Here is a 24,265-nt window from a genome sequence, read left to right as displayed (position 1 = left end):
TTTTTTAATAATCTTATTTTTCCATATTCTTTTCCATTATGGTTCATTATAGGATACTGAATATAGTTCCTTAATTTGTTTTTAAAGCAACATTCTAAGCACACATAATAAGTCATTGATGTTTCCCTTGAAATACAGCAGAATAATAATCTCTACAATAATCCTACTTGTTTCCTTCAGATACTGGCCATATTTTTTAAAAAAAGAGCTATAGGAACATAAAATTCTCTCCCACAAAAAGGCCACCTACTTACTTAAATCTTCATCTTCTTGCTGAGAGTCGTTGACAGTCATATAAACCATCTTTTCCCTTGGCACACGAATACTGCTATTTTGATCAAGTAGTTCAACTCCATGATCATTCTCAGGCTCACTCTCCACAATGTCTACAGTGCCACCTATCAGAGAAGATGAAGGCTCCAAGAATTTATGTGAAGACTTCATTTCCACCTGTTTCACTTACTACATTTTACATACTTTTCTACTGCTATATTGGAACCCTTGCTTAAAATGTTATCTTCAGAAAAGATTACAAATATTCTCAGTCTAAACCACCAAAAAATAATTAGGTTGAAGTGTTTGATCAGGAGGTATACTACGCTGAAGGTTTCCTCTTACCTAAGTCATCCTCTCCAGGGTCAGCTTTAAAAATGTACACCTTGATGACTTCAGGGCAAGTGCCATCCACTTTACAAGGATCGATTTCCGACTCTGCATCCATGGTCATTCCAGAGGAACCGTCATGTTCTATTTTGCCAGCATCATCCACTAAAAAGGCAGGAAATACATGACAAATAATAATAGCATATATTTAAATAAAAGTTACCATTTTCAAAAGCCCTTTTTACAAATATAATCTCTAACTTGATTCACATAAAATTGGATGATTTTTACCTAAACAAGTAGACACGCAGCACATGGTGAGAAATGTGGCTGACTGCTAAGCTAGAGCCGGGTCACGGAGGGCTTTGTACAACCAGGCAGAGGGGCTCATGCTTGACCTTGGTAGGCAGGAGGTTTTTCAGTCTGGTCAGGTGCCACAATCTCTCAGGGAACTTAAAAACACAGGCCCTCGCCAAGCAGTTCTACAGAATCAGAATTAGCAGGGGTGGGGCCTGATAGACAGATTTAGAGGAACCCTGCCCCAGGGATTCTGATCAGCAGTTTGAGAACTTCTGCTGTAGGTGGTGGGAGACTCATAGACAGAGCAGTGACAAGGTCAGATCACCATTTCTGCTACACCATGCTGGCCTTGAGAAAGGTGGATTCAAAGGGATCAAAACATAAAGCAGAGATATCACTTTTGAGTCTACTGCAATAATGCAGGTGACAGATGACAAGGCCTCAAAACTTAGGACAGAGGTAGTATGGATGGGGAAGAGGGCTACACTTGAGTCGTATCTTAGGACTGAAATCGCAGAACCTGGTGCCCAACTGAAAACTGAACATGACAAAAGGAGCCAAGGATAACCATGGGGTTTCTGATATGGGTGACTGAATGACTGGGGGAAGAAATGGAAGGAAATTAGAGAAAGTATCTCTCTTCTGCATGTTTAATTAATTAACTTAAGGTCCAAGGGTAACATCCCTAAAAGCTCTAAGAGCCAGTGCCTGTCCCTATCCCTCTGTGATCACAGAACCTTTTGCTTGTTTCTCGCAGAGTATATGATTCACTGTGTTGTCACTAGGGGTGTGTTGCCCCCGTCTTTCCCACTGATAGAGCAGCATCTGTATTTTCATTATTCAGTCTTTTAAGACAGAGTCTGGTGATAGTAGACACTCAGAATACTGATGAATCAATGATTCAAGGAATGACTGAGATGTGAAGTCAGTTGCTAGATACTCAAATCTGAAAGCTGAAGGCTGACCCACAGATTTGGGAGCCATCGGTTCCGTGTTAACTAAGCCTTGAGATCACACAGTGAGAACCTGCAGTGTGAGGAAAGAGTGGGCTGAGGATATCCTAGGGAATGTCACGGTTTAAGGGAGGGACAAGAAGAAGAGTTCACAAAGGAACCTGAGAAGGGAAAGCTGGACAGGTTGGTGGAAGGTCATAAAGGAAGCTAGGGAGTTAGAAGTTCCAAGAATCCTAGTAAGGCCCATGGCAATAATGCAGCATGCACACAAGTCAAAGGGGAATGTCTGCACTGACAACAGTAACCTGGAAGTCACTGGTGTTCCTGCTGAAGAGCAGTATAGTGAAGGCTATATAGGGGTCAGATTAGAGTGGGTTGAGGATTCAATGGAAGGTGTGAATTTCTTCAAAAAGTCCAATTTAAAAATGGAGAACAAAGGGTAGAAACTAGAATGCATCGCAGGATCAAGGACTTTTCTGTTTAATTGATTAAAAATACTCGAGCATGCTCAATCTGTGAGAGAAAATACAATAAAAAGTGAGAGGCTGAAGCCAGAGAACCTGGTGAAATTTTGGGATCAAGATCTCAGAAGAACAGGGAGAAGATGAAACGAGGCATAAAGATGAAGGAATTTTCCTTAAATAGGAGGAGAAATACGCTATCCTTCTGAGACCTGGGAAGGTAAACATGGATGAGAATGAAGCTTATGTTGTGTTTAGAGATGGGAAAGGAAGACTGTAATGCAGAAAGTTGGAAGAATTCATGGCTGGTGGCTTCAACTGTGGACATGAAACAGGAGGCAAGGGCCTTGGTCACCTGTAAGAGAATGGCAGATGGGTTAAGAGCTTGAGAAGCTAGAGAAAATGAGCTGATCCAGGACAAGCTTACCGATATGAAGGTTCAAAGAGACCAGATGGTTAAATCCTCTGTGGTTTTTAAGAACAAAGAGAGGTTCCCTGAACTGAATATAACTACCTAAATTCAAGTTATCTTGACTATGCTTTATAAAAATGATTTGTAGAGGGAAAGAATCGACATTATGCCCTTATTTCTGGCCTGATGTGTACTTACCCTTTTTCAAAGCTAAATATTTCTATGACATACCCAGCTGACAGGGCCACTGTTATTTTCTTAAAGGTGGCTTTGGAACTTCAAACTGAGATGGCATTAGAAGGCTGAAGATCTCACCAAACTAGCAGGAGAGTCCTGAATAAATCTGTACATCTTCAGAGAACTCATCTCTGAATAGTTTGATATTGTTGATGAAGCTTGGCCTCTTTTGGCAAGGTTTGTCAAAACTGATTCTAACATGTACTGGAAAATCAAATGTCCTTGTGTTTACAAAGAACAAAGTCAGGCTAGCTGTTTTTGCATATGTTAAGTTTGTTGGTACTCATAAGATAAAACCTCTGATGACCAAAATCCAACCATTTTGGAGCTTGCAAAATGTCATGCATTTACCTGTAACTTAGAGTAAGACATTTCTGTTTGCTTTCATACATGTGTGGGAAACACATCTGAAATATACAGACTTACCAAAGCCTAGCAAAGCTATTCTATTATTAGACAAAAGTAGAATTCACCTTCAGATTTTCACCTTGAGAATGTGTCCCACTAACTCAACCTATGAAATTATTCTGAATATGAAATATTACAGAAGTGATTTAAAAAAAAACATTTTGGTGGTCCTGTTAAGTACTAAAAATTTCACTGTGATTTTAAAGTTTCATTAAAAATGAATTTCTAAAAACAGACAAAGAAGGCTTTGATAAAACTGAGTCATCATAGGTATGATTTCTGCATAAGTGCCTTCTTCTAATGCTGTAATGAAGAACTAAAGCTTCAGAATAAGGCCTCTCCAAAATAGAAGAGTATAATTTCTGGAAATTAAGACCACTTCTAATAATAACTACCATTTGCATAGCATTTTGCAATTTCCTTAGCATTTCTATGTACTTTTCAATTTCCTTAGCATTTCTATGTACTTTTTTTTTTTTTTTTTTTAATTTTTATTTATGGCTGTGTTGGGTCTTCGTTTCTGCGCGAGGGCTTTCTCTAGTTGTGGCAAGTGGGGGCCACTCTTCATCGCGGTGCGCGGGCCTCTCGTTGCGGAGCACAGGCTCCAGACGCGCAGGCTCAGCAATTGTGGCTCACGGGCCTAGTTGCTTCGCGGCATGTGGGATCTTCCCAGACCAGGGCTCGAACCCATGTCCCCTGCACTGGCAGGCAGATTCTCAACCACTGCGCCACCAGGGAAGCCCCTCTATGTACTTTTATTTCATTTGATTCTTACCTTTTCCAGATAAAGAAAGGAAAGCTCTGAGATGATACATGATTTGCCCAGTCAGTAAATAAGAGAGGGGTGGGAGAGAGAGTGAAGAGGTGCCTGTCTTTAGAACTCAGACCTCTATTTTCATCTTTTGATTTTTGAAGAAATATATGTTTACTGTATAAAATTTAGTATTAAAAAAAATCACCAATAGTCTCACTAACCAGATATTGCATCATTAGTTAGTAAATTTTCTTCCCAGTTTTTTCTATAAAAAAAAAAATTGGCATCACAGTTTCCTCAAGCCTTATGTAATAATCATCTTTACATCTCATCTGGTATTTTAAACTTTAAAGCTGAAGAAAAATTTGGCTTATCAACGATCTCATTATCAATAGCAAAACTATAGCAAAATACAGGCGTACCGTATTCTTAGGTTACATTTTCTCAGAACTTTGTAGAGATTGTTCCACTGTCTTCTAGCACTGAGTATTTCTGTGTGGATGTCCCTATAATACTTTATCCCCAAAGTTCACTAAACATCACTGTGATTATGACTTAGTGGTTTTATCATTCTGTCAACTTCTTGAAAGAAAGATTCAATCTTTATTTCAGGAAAGTTCCTTGAAGAGTCCAATCTTTATTTCAGAAAAATTTCTTCCATTATAAATATTTTTCTAATTCATCAGTTATTCCCTTCTTCTGGAATTTCACTTATATGCATTTGTCTCCTTTATCTGTCTCCCATATCTATCCATCTTCTCCATAATCATTTATATCTTTTTTTTTTTTAACCATTTCATTTTTGTGATTTTCTAAAGCCAGGTGTCCCTCTGCCCCTGGTTATATACTGAGGCATATTTATGCTTATAGTTGTTTCTGTGGTAGCTTTTATCTTGATCATATTTTTACTTTTCAATTTCTTTCTGAATTCTGTCAGTTTGTTTTCTGCCTCTATTGTCTTGTAATACATTTTTTGAACCTTTGTATCTCTTCTCTGAGTTTTAAGAGATCATGTTTGCAATTTCACTGAGGCTTCAGGTCAGTGCTAACCAAGAGAACTTTCTGCGATGATGGAAATGTTCCATGTATCTGCACTAGCCACATGTGACTACTGAGCACTTGAAATGTGGTTGGCGCAATTTAGAAACTATATATTTAATTCATCTTGCAATATATTGATATTAAATAAAATAATATTTCCGAGAGCTGAAGAACATGAATCTTCAAAGGGCTCACTATGCATGATAACACAACACATGAAAAAAGACCCACAGGACTTCCCTGGTGGTCCAGTGGGTAAAACTCCACGCTCCCAATGCAGGGGGCCTGGGTTCGATCCCTGGTCTGGGAACTAGATCCCACATGCCGCAACGAAGATCCCGTGTGCTGCAACTAAGACCCGGCGCAGCCAAATAAATAAATAAATATTAAAAAAAGAAAAGAAAAGAAAAAAGACCCACACCTAACTAAACCTAACTAAACAAAACCCTATGATATTTCAGATCAACAGGGATAAAGAGATGATCTTTAAAACTTCCAGAAGAAAAAGAAACATCTACAAAGCAATGAGAATCAAAATGGCATCAGGCTTCTAAACCAAATGCTGGATGACAATGAAACATGCCATCACAAATTCTCAGGGAAAATTCACTTCAACCTAGACCTCCGTACCTAACCAAGTTATCAATCAACTTAAAGGGTAGAAAAAATACTTTTAGTATACAAATCTAGACTCCTTAGGAAGTTATTTCGATATGTGGTCCAGTAAAATAAGGGAGTAAATCAAGGAAGAAAGTGGTATAGGGATCCAGAAAACAGTGGATTAGTCTCAGGAAATGAGAAAAGGAAAATTTTAGAAAAATGTCTGCATTATAGTAAGCCTAAAAAGCAACTAATCCAGAATGGGTCAGAAAGACAGAAAGCTTCAAGAGGGGAGTCACTGGAAAAAGAAGAACTCAAAGAAAAAAAACTGGACAGAGAAGTAAGTCAAACTTGATAGTGTATTTCTTAGAAGGCGCAAACAATTAAGAAAGAAAACCCGTGCTATAAGGGCATAATCAGTCTCAACGACAAAGTCTAATTAAGCTTGAAGTCTTTATATGACCAGTACCCACAAGGAGGACATGGATCAGTCAGTAAACCCCAGCCTTTCAGAACCGGAAGCTACCTGAGAGATCTTGAAACAGATTATTTTCTTAATTTGAAAGAAAAATAAAGACGATTTTACTTCCTAAATAAGTTACTTCAAGGGACAGCCTGAATACACACATCTTTTCTAAAGGTTTAACAAGAGTGCCAGGTTATAAATGTTAGGATGCCTAGGTGGGAAACCAAGCCTTTTCATAAAACCGTACCTCAGTACTGCTGCTGAAGAGAGAATTTGGTTCTCTGAACCAAGAGCCTATTCTAACTTACTCTGATGAGTCCAACAGTCATCTTACTACCTAATCACTTCAATTTTTTTAAAACCTCTAAACCAAAATCCAATCAAAAGAAAAACTATAGAATAAAAACTTGGTATTCGACATCCTTAGGGTTCCGGTGTGGGCGTGTGGTATTGGATAGTGAAGACACCATGGATGGGTAGTTCCTCCTAGAAGGATACCTAAGCTCACGATCATCTGTTATGTCCCAGACGTTGTGGTGGGTAGTTTCGCTATATTTTATCATGAAATCAATGACAACAACCCCAGGACTTAAGTGTTTTATCTCCATTTTACAGATGTGAAACCGGAGCACCTAAAAGACTAACATGCAAGAAGCATTCTGCCAAGGCAGCAAGTGCTCTAGTAGATAAACACACTTAAAAGTTCACTTTTAGACCTCCCTCTCTTACCTTCCTCTTCAAGAACCCTCCTTCTGAAGTTAAAATTTCATCTTAATTTATTATATAGCTTATAAAAGATTTGAAAGAATTGGTTATAATCTGATCTCCTTTAATTCTTGAAACTTTCCTAGAGGGGTTCAAAGGCTTAATGAAATTAGCCTCATTCTGTAGACAGGGAATTAAAGCATCAGAGACATTCAAGTGCCTATCCTAAGTTACAGTGATCTCCAGCATGGTGTCAGAGATATAATTAATGAAAAATATTTGCCAAATTGCACTGAATTGGTCTAAGACCCCTACTTGATTAAGAACTAGTTAAGCAAGAACTGACTTCTTAACAAATTCAGGGGGAAAAGGAATGACTATTACAATCCCACCCTCTGCCTGCCTTTACCCCAAAATCCCCTGATGGGACAACAGGAAGGTCTTGAATGAAGCCAGTCCAGAGTTAGTCTTGCTAGCCCAATGGATGCCACCAACAGAGAGACTCTGTGGATAACACCAATGGCCAGTAGTTACTGATAGGCATGCTTTGTGCTGGCTGCCTGGTGCGCATGACCTCTAATTCTCACAACCACTCTTTAGGTCAGGTAGTATTACTGCCTTTTCACAAATAAGGAAACTAAGGCCAAAGTGAAGTCAGTAACTTGCTGAGCAGCAGGAATGGCATCCAAGTTGAAGGCTGGCTGACTCTAAGCTACAGGTGCTATTTCCATACACCATGTTGCTTCTCTAGGATCCCTATCAAAGGACAGCCATGTTCTCTCTCTCCCTCTCTCCTCTCTCCTCCTCTCTCTCCACTGACCAACTCCATTATCCCACCAAGTAATCAGAGATCTGTTCCAAGGGCAAGCTATCAGACAATTTTTATCTAGGTCTCAAGCAGATAAACAGTAAATATGAATCACAAGGCCAATCTGAAGCTCCAACTGCTTCTAAGACTTACAAGATGTAGACTTTTTAACACAATCTTTTTTGCCGTGGGGAGAGGGAAGGACTACAACATCTTTACCTTATTTGAGCAGTTTATTCTTAGTATAAATCTGACATCCCGATTGGACGTTAAACTGAGAGCTTAATTCACTAATTTTAGTGTTGATTTCTAAATAAATTTCAGAATGCCTACAGTAAAGACAATAATTTTAGATGGATTAACACAAACCTTTGTGAATTTTACCAGAACAAGCTAGACATCTTCTCTAAAATAGTCTTAGTTCAATAAGACTTTTCTCACATTTCAGAAATATTCCCATGTGGATATGTATTTTTTAAATTCTAAAATTTTATCGTGGTTTATCAAATGGTTTAAGGACGAAAACTGATAGAGCGCATATATTAAAAAAATGGTAAGATACATACACATGCAACAATCAGCCCACAGAACAAAGGAATAAACAAATATTTTACCATGTCTCCTGTACTAATAGCCCCTAGAATCAATAAACAAGTCATTAGATTGTACTAATCCTCAGAGTTTATGCATTAAACATATAGAGATTTGGATTTATTTATCATTCATTCCCCGAACAACTTTTTATTGGATGTCTACACTATGACAAAAGTTGTGCTTAATTAGGAGCTAACATCAGATCAACTGGTCAAAACACCTAAACTAGAAGGCCAGGGCCACCACACACTGCATCCGCGGGGTGCCGCTGGCACTGTGGCTGTACAGTGGACAGCGGCAGGCAGCAACCATGCATACAGACCCTCAGCTTGTCTAATGTGCTCCGCCTCTAGTGATGGTTTTACCATCTGCCCAGCTGCACAAGCCTGAGAGGGAGCTTCAAACCCTCCCTCTTCCTCAACCCTAAATTTAATCCAAATCCTACTTTCTAAGTATGTCATGAAGCAGTTTCCGTCAAACTCTACTGATAGAACCTTATTTCACATCTGTTCCTCAGCTGGACTACTACAACCTCCTCCCATAGTGTACCTTTTTGGTTTCTGATTTTACTCTTACCTTGTCTGCTCTCGACAGCGCCGTTAAGGTTACTTTTCTGAACTGTAAGTCTAAGCATGTTACTATTAATCTGCTTACAACCCTCTAACAACTCCCCACATCAAAAAGGCAGAGCAGGTTTCTTAGTATATTCAAGAGCCTTTATGACTGTGCCCTTCCCTATTTTGCCACTCACGTCTCATCATTTCCTCCATTCACCTCATCAGGGACATTATTTGCACCCCAAAGAAGAAGTCTCTGAACACTCACAGATCTTTCCCAGCTCCCTCCAAATAAACATGCTCTCCTCTCTGCCATTCCTCCCTCCTCGGCTGCCCACTGAACATTTCATTCCCCCTTCAAATTAAGTTCACCCCACATTATTTTTTAAAGATGTGATAATGGTATTACTGTTTCATTTTTTTAAAATCGTTATCTTTCAGAACTATATACTGAAATACTTATGAATGAAATGACGTGCGGAATTTGCTTCAAAACAATATAAGAGGGAAGGAAATGCACAGGAGTAGAGATGAAATAAATTCAGTTATGTCTTCAACCAAGCTTCCACAGAACTTTGGCTTATAACACTTTCATAGCATTTAGCTCACCCTAGTGTACCCAAAATTTCCCAACATCTTTTCCCTTAGTGCTTCCAAAATGCTTTGTACATCCAGTTATATATCTTTTCACACTAAACTGTAATTACCTGTTTCTGTTTGTCTTCTCTCCAGGACTGTGAACTTTTAAAGTCAGAGACTTCCACTGTTTATCTCTAACAGCTAGCACAGTTCCTAGCTTATCGTGGTTTATCAATAAATGTTTGAGAATAAAGATACAAGAGAGAGGGAGGGGCAAGATGGCGGAAGAGTAAGACGCGGAGATCACCTTCCTTCCCACAGATACAGTAGAAATACATCTACACATGGAACTGCTCCTACAGAACACCCACTGAACGCTGGCAGGAGACGTCAGACCTCCCAAAAGGCAAGAAAATCCCCACGTACTTGGGTAGGGCAAAAGAAAAAAGAAATAACAGAGACAAGAGAATAGGGACGGGACCTGCACCAGTGGGAGGGAGCCATGAAGGAGGAAAGGTTTCCACACACTAGGAAGCCCCTTCACGGCGGAGACTGCGGGTGGCAGAGGGGGGAAGCTTCGGAGCCCCGGAGGAGAGCGCAGCCACAGGGGTGCGGAGGGCAAAGCGGAGAGATTCCCGCACGGAGGACCGGTGCCGACCAGCACTCACCAGCCCGAGAGGCTTGTCTGCTCACCCGCCGGGGCGGGCGGGGCTGGGAGCTGAAGCTCAGGCTTCGGAGGTCAGATCCCAGGGAGAGGACTGGGGTTGGCGGCGTGAACACAGCCTGAAGGGGGCTAGTGCACCACAGCTAGCCGGGAGGGAGGCTCGGCGCCGAGCAGCGCTCACCAGCCCGAGAGGCTTGTCTGCTCACCCGCCGGGGCGGGCGGGGGCTGGGAGCTGGGGCTCGGGCTTCGGTGCTAGCCGGGAGGGAGTCCGGGAAAAAGTCTGCAGCTGCCAAAGAGGCAAGAGACTTTTTCTTGCCGCTTTGTTTTGCGGCGCGCAAGGAGAGGGGATTCAGAGCGCCGCCTAAACGAACTCCAGAGATGGGCGTGAGCCGCGGCTATCAGTGCGGACCCCAGAGGCGGGCGCGAGCCGCGGCTAACAGCGCGGACCCCAGAGACAGGCGCGAGCCGCGGTTATCAGCGCGGACCCCAGAGACGGGCAGGAGACACTAAGGCTGCTGCTGCCGCCACCAGGAAGCCTGTGTGTGAGCACAGGTCACTCTCCACACCGCCCCTCCCGGGAGCCAGTGCAGCCCGCCACGGCCAGGGTCCCGTGATCCAGGGACAACTTCGCCAGGAAAACTCACAGCGCGCCTCAGGCTGCTGCAACGTCACGCCAGCCTCTGCCGCCGCAGGCTCGCCCCGCCTCCTCCGTACCGCTCCCTCCCCCCCCCCCCTGGCCTGAGTGAGCCAGAGCCCCCGAAGCAGCTGCTCCTTTAACGAAGCAGCTGCTCCTTTAACCCCGTCCTGTCTGGGCGGGGAACAGATGCCCTCAGGCGACCTACATGCAGAGGTGGGTCCAAATCCAAAGCTGAACCCTGGGAGCTGTATGAACAAAGAAGAGAAGGGGAAATCTCTCCCAGCAGCCTCAGAAGCAGCGGATTAAAGCTCCACAAACAACTTGATGTGCCTGCATCTGTTGAACACCTGAATAGACAACGAATCAGCCCAAATTCAGGAGGTGGACTTTGGGAGCAGGATATATTAATTTTTCCCCTTTTCCTTTTTTTTGTGAGTGTATATGTATATGATTCTGGGTGAGACTTTGTCTGTATAGCTTTGCTTTCACCATTAGTCCTAGGGTTAGGTCCGTCCGCGTTTTTTTTTTTAACTTAAAAAAAATTTTTTTCCCTAATAAATGTTTTCTTAATAATTTTTTCCTTATTTTCTATTTTTAGAAATTAAAAAAATTTTTAATAAGTTTTTTCATTTTTTATTTTAAAAAATTAAAAAATTTTTTTCTTAATAAATTTTTTTCTTAATTTTTTTCTTATTTTTTACTATAAAAAATTAATAAATCTATTTTTAAAAATTAAAAAAAATTTTTTTCTGAATACATTTATTCTTAATAATTTTTTTTCTTATTTTTTATTATAATAGCTTTATTTTATCCTCTTTCTATTTTTTTCTCCCTTTTATTCTGAGCCGTGTGGATGAAAGGCTCTTGGTGCTCCAGCCAGGCATCAGGGCTGTGCCTCTGAGGTCCCTGGGAGAGCCAACTTCAGGACACTGGTCCACAAGAGACCTCCCAAGCTCCACGTAATACCAAACGGTGAAAAGCTCTCAGAGATCTCCATCTCAACATCAAGACCCAGCTTCACTCAACGACCAGCAAGCTACAGTGCTGGACACCCTATGCCAAACAACTAGCAAGACAGGAACACAGCCCCATCCGTTAGCAGAGAGGCTGCCTAAAATCATAATAAGGCCACAGACACCCCAAAACACACCACCAGATGTGGACGTGCCCACCAGAAAGACAAGATCCAACCTCATCCACCAGAACACAGGCACTAGTCCCCTCCACCAGGAAGCCTACACAACCCACTGAACCAACCTTAGCCACTGGGGACAGACACCAAAAACAACGGGAACTACGAACCTGCAGCCTGTGAAAAGGAGACCCCAAACACAGTAAGGTAAGCAAAATGAGAAGACAAAAAAACACACAGCAGGTGAAGGAGCAGGGTCAAAACACACCAGACCTAACAAATGAAGAGGAAATAGGCAGTCTACCTGAAAATGAATTCAGAATAATGATAGTAAAGATGATCCAAAATCTTGGAAATAGAATAGACAAAATGCAAGAAACATTTAACAAGGATGTACAAGAACTAAAGAGGAACCAAGCAACGATGAAAAACACAATAAATGAAATTAAAAATACTCTAGACGGGATCAATAGCAGAATAACTGAGGCAGAAGAACGGATAAGTGACCTGGAAGATAAAATAGTGGAAATAACTACTGCAGAGCAGAATAAAGAAAAAAGAATGAAAAGAACTGAGGACAGTCTCAGAGACCTCTGGGACAACATTAAACGCACCAACATTCGAATTATAGGGGTCCCAGAAGCAGAAGAGAAAACGAAAGGGACTGAGAAAATATTTGAAGAGATTATAGTTGAAAACTTCCCTAATATGGGAAAGGAAATAGTTAATCAAGTCCTGGAAGCACAGAGAGTCCCATACAGGATAAATCCAAGGAGAAACACGCCAAGACACATATTAATCAAACTATCAAAAATTAAATATAAAGAAAACATATTAAAAGCAGCAAGGGAAAAACAACAAATAACATACACAAGGGAATCCCCATAAGGTTAACAGCTGATCTTTCAGCAGAAACTCTGCAAGCCAGAAGGGAGTGGCAGGATATACTTAAAGTGATGAAGGAGAAAAACCCACAACCAAGGTTACTCTACCCAGTAAGGATCTCATTCAGATTTGATGGAGAAATTAAAACCTTTACAGACAAGCAAAAGCTGAGAGAGTTCAGCACCACCAAACCAGCTTTACAACAAATGCTAAAGGAACTTCTCTAGGCAAGAAACACAAGAGAAGGAAAACACCTACAATAACAAACACAAAATATCTAAGAAAATGGGAATAGGAACATACATATCGATAATTACCTTAAATGTAAATGGATTAAATGCTCCCACCAAAAGACACAGACTGGCTGAATGGATACAAAAGCAAGATCCATATATATGCTGTCTACAAGAGACCCACTTCAGACCTAGAGACACATACAGACTGAAAGTGAGGGGATGGAAAAAGATAGTCCATGCAAATGGAAATCAAAAGAAAGCTGGAGTAGCAATTCTCATATCAGACAAAATAGACTTTAAAATAAAGACTATTACAAGAGACAAAGAAGGACACTATATAATGATCAAGGGATCGATCCAAGAGGAAGGTATAACAATTGTAAATATTTATGCACCCAACATAGGAGCACCTCAATACATAAGGCAAATACTAACAGCCATAAAAGGGGAAATCGACAGTAACACAATCATAGTAGGGGACTTTAACACCCCACTTTCACCAATGGACAGATCATCCAAAATGAAAATAAATAAGGAAACACAAGCTTTAAATGATACATTAAACAATATGGACTTAATTGATATTTATAGGACATTCCACCCAAAAACAACAGAATACACATTTTTCTCAAGTGCTCATGGAACATTCTCCAGGATAGATCATATCTTGGGTCACAAATCAAGCCTTGGTAAATTGAAGAAAACTGAAATCGTATCAAGTATCTTTTCCGACCACAACGCTATGAGACTAGATATCAATTACAGGAAAAGATCTGTAAAAAATACAAACACATGGAGGCTACACAATACACTACTTAATAACGAAGTGATCACTGAAGAAATCAAAGGGGAAATCAAAAAATACCTAGAAACAAATGACAATGGAGACACGACGACACAAAACCTATGGGATGCAGCAAAAGCAGTGCTAAGAGGGAGGTTTATAGCAATACAAGCCTACATCAAGAAACAGGAAACATCTCGAATAAACAACCTAACCTTGCACCTAAAGCAATTAGAGAAAGAAGAGCAAAAAAACCCCAAAGCTAGCAGAAGGAAAGAAATCATAAAGATCAGATCGGAAATAAATGAAAAAGAAATGAAGGAAACAATAGCAAAAATCAATGAAACTAAAAGCTGGTTCTTCGAGAAGATAAACAACATTGATAAACCATTAGCCAGACTCATCAAGAGAAAAAAGGAGAAGACTCAAATCAATAGAATTAGAAATGAAAAAGGAGAAGTAACCACTGACACTGCAGAAATACAAACGATCATGAGAGATTACTACAAGCAACTCTATGCCAATAAAATGGACAACCTGGAAGAAATGGACAGATTCTTAGAAATGCACAACCTACCGAGACTGAACCAGGAAGAAGTAGAAAATATGAACAGACCAATCACAAGCACTGAAATTGAAACTGTGATTAAAAATCTTCCAACAAACAAAAGCCCAGGAACAGATGGCTTCACAGGCGAATTCTATCAAACATTTAGAGAAGAGCTAACACCTATCCTTCTCAAACTCTTCCAAAATATTGCAGAGGGAGGAACACTCCCCAACTCATTCTACGAGGCCACCATCACCCTGATACCAAAACCAGACAAAGATGTCACAAAGAAAGAAAACTACAGGCCAATATCACTGATGAACATAGATGCAAAAATCCTCAACAAAATACTAGCAAACAGAATCCAACAGCACATTAAAAGGATTATATACCATGATCAAGTGGGGTTTATTCCAGGAATGCAAGGATTCTTCAATATATGCAAATCAATCAACATGATACATCATATTAACAAATTGAAGGAGAAAAACCATATGATCATCTCAATAGATGCAGAGAAAGCTTTCAACAAAATTCAACACCCATTTATGATAAAAGCCCTGCAGAAAGTAGGCATAGAGGGAACTTTCCTCAACATAATAAAGGCCATATATGACAAACCCACAGCCAACATCGTCCTCAATGGTGAAAAACTGAAACCATTTCCACTAAGATCAGGAACAAGACAAGGTTGCCCACTCTCACCACTATTTTTCAACATAGTTTTAGAAGTTTTAGCCACAGCAATCAGAGAAGAAAAACAAATAAAAGGAATCCAAATCAGAAAAGAAGAAGTAAAGCTGTCACTGTTTGCAGATGACATGATACTATACATAGAGAATCCTAAAACTGCCACCAGAAAACTACTAGAGCTAATCAATGAATTTGGTAAAGTAGCAGGATACAAAATTAATGCACAGAAATCTCTTGCATTCCTATACACTAATGATGAAAAATCTGAAAGTGAAATTAAGAAAACACTCCCGTTTACCATTGCAACAAAAAGAATAAAATATCTAGGAATAAACCTACCTAAGGAGACAAAAGACCTGTATGCAGAAAATTATAGGACACTGATGAAAGAAATTAAAGATGATACAAATAGATGGAGAGATATACCATGTTCTTGGATTGGAAGAATCAACATTGTGAAAATGACTCTACTACCCAAAGCAATCTACAGATTCAATGCAATCCCTATCAAACTACCACTGGCATTTTTCACAGAGGTAGAACAAAAAATTTCACAATTTGTATGGAAACACAAAAGACCCTGAATAGCCAAAGCAGTCTTGAGAACGAAAAATGGAGCTGGAGGAATCAGGCTCCCTGACTTCAGACTATATTACAAAGCTACAGTAATCAAGACAGTTTGGTACTGGCACAAAAACAGAAATATAGATCAATGGAACAGGATAGAAAGCCCAGAGATAAACCCACGCACATATGGTCACCTTATCTTTGATAAAGGAGGCAAGCATATACAGTGGAGAAAAGACAGCCTCTTCAATAAGTGGTGCTGGGAAAATTGGACAGGTACATGTAAAAGTATGAAATTAGAACACTGCCTAACACCATACACAAAAATAAACTCAAAATGGATTAAAGACCTAAGTGTAAAGCCAGACACTATCAAACTCTTAGAGGAAAACATAGGCAGAACACTCTATGACATAAATCACAGCAAGATCCTTTTTGACCCAGCTCCTAGAGAAATGGAAATAAAAACACAAATAAACAAATGGGACCTAATGAAACTTCAAAGCTTTTGCACAGCAAAGGAAACCATAAACAAGACCAAAAGACAACCCTCAGAATGGGAGAAAATATTTGCAAATGAAGCAACGGACAAAGGATTAATCTCCAAGATTTACAAGCAGCTCATGCAGCTCAATAACAAAAAAACAAACAACCCAATCCAAAAATGGGCAGAAGACCTAAATAGACATTTCTCCAAAGAAGATATACAGATGGCCTACAGACACATGAAAGAATGCTCAACATCATTAATCATTAGAGAAATGCAAATCAAAACTACAATGAGGTATCATCTCACACCGGTCAGAATGGCCATCATCAAAAAATCTACAAACAATAAATGCTGGAGAGGGTGTGGAGAAAAGGGAACCCTCTTGCACTGTTGGTGGGAATGTAAATTGATACAGCCACTATGGAGAACAGTATGGAGGTTCCTTAAAAAACTAAAAATAGAACTACCATATGACCCAGCAATCCCCCTACTGGGCATATACCCTGAGAAAACCATAATTCAAAAAGAGTCATGTACCAAAATGTTCATTGCAGCTCTATTTACAATAGCCAGGACATGGAAGCAACCTAAGTGTCCATCATCGGATGAATGGATAAAGAAGATGTGGCACATATATACAATGGAATATTACTCAGCCATAAAAGGGAACAAAATTGAATTATTTGTAGTGAGGTGGATGGAGTTAGAGTCTGTCATACAGAGTGAAGTAAGTCAGAAAGAGAAAAACAAATACAGTATGCTAACACATATATATGGAATCTAAGGGAAAAAAAAAAGGTCATGAAGAACCTAGTGGCAAGATGGGAATAAAGACACAGACCTACCAAAGAATGGACCTGAGGATATGGGGAGGGGGAGGGGTGAGATGTGACAGGGTGAGAGAGTGTCATGGACATATATACACTACCAAATGTAAAATAGATAGCTAGTGGGAAGCAGCCGCATAGCACAGGGAGATCAGCTCAGTGCTTTGTGACCGCCTGGGGGGGTGGGATGGGGAGGGTGGGAGGGAGGGAGATGCAGGAGGGAGGAGATATGGGAACGTGTATATATGTGTAGCTGATTCACTTTGTTATAAAGCAGAAACTAACACACCATTGTGAAGCAATTATACTTCAATAAAGATGTGTAAAAATAAAAAAAAAGAAAAAAAACAATAAATAAAAATAAAAATACCATTAGTCAAAAAAAAAAGATACAAGAAAAAATAAACATGGGCAAGAGTATAAAAATAATAGTTTATATACAATTCCTTTTTCTCATGTAAACATAAATTTGAAAAAAGTAACATTTCTGAGGTAGAAAAACAATGGAAAAGGGTTTGGAGGCTGTCTGGGTAGATTCTGCTATGATGGGTTAAATAAGAAAATGTTTACGCCCCCTCTAAATTATTTCCTAACGTCCTTGAAATTGGGTATTCAGTAATACTGCAAATTTTAGTAAATCACTGGAACTCTATTTGCCTCTTCTGTCCACCAATAAGCACTATTTATCCCAAACTCTACTGCTCTGTAGTATTAACTTTATATACACACACATATGAAGAAGGGCAATATGAGAGTGGGGACTAGACACTTTGGAATAAAATACACTTGATTTCAAATGTTCACCCTAATGCTAGTTGGATGTGTAACTTTGGACAAGTTACTTAAACAGAGCCTCAGTTCCCCAATCTGTAAAACAGTGGTAACACCAATATTATACGGTCGCTATAATTAACAAATTATATAGTAAGTTCGGGCACAAAGATATTATTTATTGAAGGTTTACTATTACCTATTTTTATTGTTACCAACTTGTTACAAATCTCCAACTAAATAATTCTTGGGATAAAAAAGCTTAAGTTTTAAAAATTTTTAAAAACTGTCCATATTGACTTTGATAACAATCAAACCATAAACACAATCCTAAACATTTTTCCCCAAAAAGAGAACTGTATTAAAAACAAACCTCACCAAACAAACTTAATTATATCTTCTGATGGAAATTCCCATTGTCTCGAGGGCCATTAGAAGATGGGTCTGAGAGCATTTTGCACACATTAGTACCTGAACTCTTTCTTGAAATATTAATTCAAATGGACTTAAATTATATATATATATATATATATATATATATATATGCTACACCAAAATAGTTTAATAAGCATTAGTTAAGAACTAACCAATCTAATGATATATTAACATTCAGCTTTTATAAAAGCAGTTGCATACTGCAGAACATGGTATTTTGAATACAATCTTATCTTAGTGAAAAGGTCTTTGACCTTAGAATATAAAAACAACTAAATGGAGAGAACACAGCTATGTTATTACTCCACACTCACTGTCATCAAAAAGTTTTATTAAAGTTATGGTCTGCACCAAGTAAAATTTCCAAGTTTACAATAAACATGTTAAAAATGTTGATAAACTTTCACTTAACCCAACTAGTTTAAAGGTTCCAAGATTAAATTATTTGCTATAATTTTTGTTAATGTTTGTCTTCTTTAAAACTGCTTACCGAGATGAAGAGTGGCCCCCGCTTGCCGCAACTAGAGAAAGCCCTCGCACAGAAACGAAGACCCAACACAGCCAAAAATAAATAAATAAATAAAATTTAAAAACAACAACAAAAAAAAACTGCTTAAAATAACTGAAAGCACATATTTTATTAAAATGTGTATTAGAAATGAAGCACCATAAAAGGTTTACATTAGAACAGAGACTCTCTGCCAAGTGATCGGGCTTTGGCAGGAGAAGCCCCATACTCCAGAGGCATATTAGTTGTTTTCTTTGATGTTACTATCAACAGTAAGCACACATACCCAAGTATCCTGGTTTTCCATAAGAACACACTACGTTGCCATAACTTATTAATTTTGCTAAACCTTTAAAAACTCACTTATGGATTTTTGCCTGGCCTTTAAAATTCAGACTTTAATATTTAGGGTAGTAAATTTTGCAAATTCACTACCCATTTCTGATAACATGAAAACAGTATAAGGATAGACATATAGATCAATGGAATAGAATTAAGAGTACAGCAATTAACCCCTCACCATTTACCGTCAATTATTTTCAACAAGGGTGCCAAGAACATTCAATGGGGAAAGAACAGTCTTTTCAACAAAAAGTGCTTAGGACAACTGAATACCCACATGTCAAAGAATAAAGTTAGCTCCTTACCTCACACTATGTACAAAAATAAACTCAAAATAGACCAAACGCCTAAACATAAGGGCTAAAACTACATAATTCTTAGAGGAGAAAACGGTGTAAATCCTTATGACCTTGGGTTAGCCAACAATTTATTATATATGACACCAAACACATAAACAACAAAAAAAATTACAGGCATGCCTCATTTTATTGCACTTCACAGATACTGTGTTTTTTACAAATTGAAGGTTTATGGCAACCCTGGGTCAAGCAAGTCTATCGGCGCCATTTTTCCAATAGCATTTGCTTACATATATTTTGCTTCTTTTCGAGTCTCTGTGTGATATTTTGGTAATTCTCACAATATTATTATTTTTTCATGATTATTATATTTGTTATAGTGAACTGTGATCAGTAATCTTTACTGTCACTACTACGACTACTGAAGGCTCAGATGATGGTTAGCGTTTTTTAGCAATAAAATATTTTTAATTAAAATATGTACATTTTTTTAAGACCTAAAGCTATTGCACATGTAACAAACTACAGTATAGTGTTAACATAACTGGGAAACCAAAAAAATTCGTGTGACTCGCTTTACTGCGATATTTGCTTTACTGTAGTGGTCTGGAATCAAACCTGCAATATCTCCAAGGTATGCCTGTTTAAATAAACTGGATTTCATCAAAACTTAAAACTTTTGTACATCAAAGGACGCTATCAAAAAAGTGAAGACAACCAACAGAACGGGAGAAAATATTTGCAAATCATATATAAGGGATTTGCATCTAGAATATATCAAAAATTCTTTCAACTCAGTAAAAAAAAGACAAATAACTCAATTTAAAAATGGGCAAAATGGGCGTCCCTGGTGGCGCAGTGGTTAAGAATCCGCCTGCCAATGAAGGGGACACGGGTTCGAGCCCTGGTCCGGGAAGATCCCACATGCCGCGGAGCAACTAAGCCCGTGCGCCACAACTACTGAGCCTGCGTGCCTGGAGCCCGTGCTCTGCAACAAGAGAAGCCACCGCAAGGAGAAGCCCGTGGACCGCAACGAAGAGTAGCCCCCGCTCACCGCAACTAGAGAAAGCCCGCGCACAGCAACGAAGACCCAACAAAGCCAAATAAATAAATAAATTTATTTTTAAAAAAAGGGGGGGCAAAAGATCTGAACAGACATTTCTCCAAAGAATATATACAAACGGCCAATAAGCACGTGAAAAGACGCTCAACATCATTAACCATCAGGGAAATGTATATCAAAACCACAAGAGGATACCACACTTCATATCCACTAGGATGGCTATCACCAAAAAGATAGTATTAACAAGTACTGGAGAGGATGTGGAGAAAATGGAATCCTCATTCACTGCTAGTGGGAATGTAAAATGGTGCAGCTGCTTTAGAAAACAGTCTGGCAGTTCCTCAAAAGGTTAAACATAGAATTACCATATGACCCAGCAATTCCACTCCCACATATATACTCAGAAGAGATGAAAACATATATCCAACAAAAACTTGTACACAAATGTTGATATTGAAGTCCTAACAGCCAAGAAGTGGAAACAACCCAAAAGTTTATTAACTGATGAACAGACTAAAATGTATACCCATACAATGGAATATTACTCAGTAATAAAAAGGAATGAAGTACTGATACATGCTACAACATAGACGAATGTTGAAAACATTATGCTAGGTGAAAGAAGCCAGGCACAAAGGACTACATATTACAGGATACCACTGATATGAAATGTCCAGAGTGGGCAAATACAGAAAGTAGATTAGGGCTTGCTTAGAGTTGGAGAGGATGGAGAGGGATAATATGAGTGATAGTTAAAGGATATGGGGTTTCTCCTTGGGGAGATGAAAAAATTTCTAAAATTGATCATGAGGATGGTTGCACAAGTTTATGAATATACCAAAAACCACTGAATTGCACACTTTAAACGGGTGAACAGTATGGTATGTGTATGAAAAGCTATTACCAAAAAAAAAGTTTATTTCAAAACTTAAGAATCTAGGATTAGAAAGGAACACCTAACTCCCATTCATCTCCTACCTAACTGTCCTAATTAAAAGACATGAGAGATGTCAACAAGACCTAGAGTGACATTTCGTTGATCATATTAGTATCAGAGGCACCCAAAGAATATTCTGTTTCCCGCAGCTGTTGTAAGGCAGTGCCTGACTCATCATCACCAGATCTTCTCCAACTTTCCCTATTGTACAAACTGATGTTTGACAAAATAGCATCTTGACTATGCAGCTGAAAAGTGAAACTGTAGGAGGGTGAAGACCACTGCAAAGAAATCAAGGATGCCTGGCAGCTGTCTCAGATTCATGGAGAACTGAGAAACCATCTGAGTAACAAGTGGACGATTCAAACACTCCACCTTTCAGAGAGCCAGAAAACTCCTAAGTACCATAAAGCAGTGCTACCATATCTAGCCTGACCAGAACCAAGTAACAGCCACAGCTACTGGTAGGGAAGAAATGTGTCATTAATACCTTGGATGAGGCATGATGTCCACAGACTTTCAGCTATAGCATTCATTTATTCAACAAATATTTCACATCTAATATGCCAAAGGATTTGATGGGGAATATACATAAGTAGCTAAGATGCAATAGACAGTTCCTGTCCTCAAGAAACATACAATCAATTTAGAAGCAATCACAACATCTAGAGAGCAAAGACTAGATGAAGAGGTCATCCTGACCTCAAAGGCAGCTATACTGTGACAAAGAATGTTTGTGCCAATGTACACTGCCCGTGACACTACTACTTGCTACTTTATCATCTTTTTAAATGAGACTTTCAGAGGGAAGAAATCTGTCAAGAAGGACTCTAAAAACTTTATAAAAGCTGTTTAGTAGACTCTTCGCTTCAATGACTTACTGAAATTTTTAAAAAGAATATTTGCACATCTGTTCATGTTCGTCTTTGACCTATAAAGTGATGAATAAATATCATAGGAATTCAGAGATACTACCATCTCTCATCATATTATGAAGAGCATTAAAGTTGACTGCTAATAATGGCATCTCAGCATTCTCTATCACAGATAAAGTCAGGCCATAGTTCCCCTATATGCTTACTACAAAGCCCTTCTCAATCCTGAACTTCTGAAATCAATATAGGTTTTAAGTTAAAATGTAGCATAAAAGAAGTATCTTTACTGGGAAGCAGACAAGAGAAAAGCTCGTTAATTCCAAGGCATTCATCTGGTCTGATTCCAAAGCCAACAGTTTAAACATGATCATTACTTTCAAGGGAAAGGGGATGATGGTATGGAGTGGGGGGAAAGAGTGAAGAAGTGTCTGTATAATAGAGAAGACAAAAGATACTACCAAAAGTCACCATCCCTAAAACCAATCCAACCATTTCACTATAGTGAAATAGAGGGATAAGAACTTGTATATGTGTTCTTTGTATTCTTTGAGCTTGGATGTGATATTCCATTTTTAAAAGAAAGAAGAAAGGAAGGAAGGGAGGGAGGGAGGGAGAAAACAGAAGAAATTATTGTATTATTAAAATATATATTTTACGTACATATATAAAATATACTAAAATACAGTACAATAGCAGTTTGTATCTATCTGTATTTACTTTTTCAGGAATATTAAAATCTATATCAATTAGCACAAACCCAGGGCCTAAAAAAAAAAGATGACTATAAATAAAATTTTTAATAAAAATTTTGTAAGTCTGAGCTCTAATACAAGAATCTACTACACTATGTCAACCATTACTAACGAAACGTCTGGTTTTTTGGATGACTTTCTTGGAGGGTTGACTTCCTAAAAGAGTAATAAAGGTAAGAGACAGTGTGCAGCTGAAGGTCGAACTAATGCCATGCACTTTACTCCTTAGCTAACAAGTTTAAGACAGAAAGGACAGAAAAGGGAAAGAGAAATCAAGAACAGAGAGTGCTTTCTCAAGTATTTCACCAGATCCTCCTCCCTCATAAAGCACAATGAACCCAATTCCCTCCTTTCTCCAGCCTTGCCCCTGGGTTGCCTAGTCATGGGATAGAAAATCCGGCAGTTATATTTAAAAATAGCATTTTCATTTAAATAGTGCATCTTACATACAAACTTAAGTCTCCCAATCTCAGCTGGCCCCTGCAGTTCGTTCAGCAATCTGTAAGTTCTCAGCTTCCTGCCCTGGCCCATCCCCATACGACATAGGCTTTTCAACCCTTTGCCACTACCCTTCAGCTCCCACCCAACCTCTGCAAGTCCTTCTATATTAGCAGGTGAATTTGCTACACAGAGAAAATAGCTCCCAACATTCAAACACTCCTTTTAAACTTACTGTCCCAGGCTCTCCAATTTTCCTGATCCTTAACTGCCTTCCTGTCTCAGAGAAGGGGACTCTTTCTCTCTAGGACTCACCTACCAGCCTTCCACCACTGCCCTGGACCCTACTCCGTTCCTCTTCTCTGGAACCTGCTCCAACTGTTAGTCCTTCCTATATCTTCAGTCTCTGTTCAACTGTTTGTGTCCTGCACCTGTAAACCTATATATATGCTCAACACACTTCCACCATCCATTCAACCATCAAAAGCTGTACTCTTGCTTCTTCTGTCCCTTCACTGACCAAAACGGCAATTTATACAAACTGCTTCACCTATTCCACCACTTCCACCAACTTCTCAATCCATTACAGCTTATCTCCTCTATCTCTTCTCCACTGGCCCATGCTTTATTGAAACTATTCTAATTAAGATACCAATAACTTTTTATACAATTTTTTAAGGTTACTTTCCATTTATAGTTATTACAAAATACTGGCTATATTCCCCATGTTGTACAATACATCCTTGAGCCTATATTACACCCAATAGTTTTAATCATAAAAAATTTAAAAATTAAAAAAAATAAAGTTGCCTTTCCACAAAAATAAAACAAAAAGGATAATTAAAAAAAAAAAAGATACCAATGACCTCCTAACTGCCTAAAGAAAAAGCCCACTCCCTCCT

The 24,265-nt window shown here is 38.9% G+C and overlaps 1 protein-coding gene across 5 annotated transcripts in view; it reads right to left on the bottom strand.

The window, feature by feature from the left end:
* Positions 1-24,265, bottom strand: part of ZFX (zinc finger protein X-linked) — a 69,094-nt gene that overhangs the window by 5,916 nt on the left and 38,913 nt on the right. For all 5 annotated transcript variants that reach the window (XM_057537790.1, XM_057537791.1, XM_057537788.1 and 2 more), the window contains 2 exons: positions 619-768; positions 255-398 (listed from right to left, as the gene is read on the bottom strand). In XM_057537790.1, the coding sequence (XP_057393773.1) occupies positions 255-398; positions 619-768 (294 nt within the window). The remainder of the gene's footprint in view (positions 1-254; positions 399-618; positions 769-24,265) is intronic.

This window comes from Balaenoptera acutorostrata, chromosome X (assembly GCF_949987535.1).
Source record: "Balaenoptera acutorostrata chromosome X, mBalAcu1.1, whole genome shotgun sequence".
Taxonomy (NCBI): Eukaryota; Metazoa; Chordata; class Mammalia; order Artiodactyla; family Balaenopteridae; genus Balaenoptera; species Balaenoptera acutorostrata.
The sequence above is the reverse complement of the archived record's forward strand: the minus strand, read 5'-3'. Positions and strand labels throughout refer to the sequence as shown.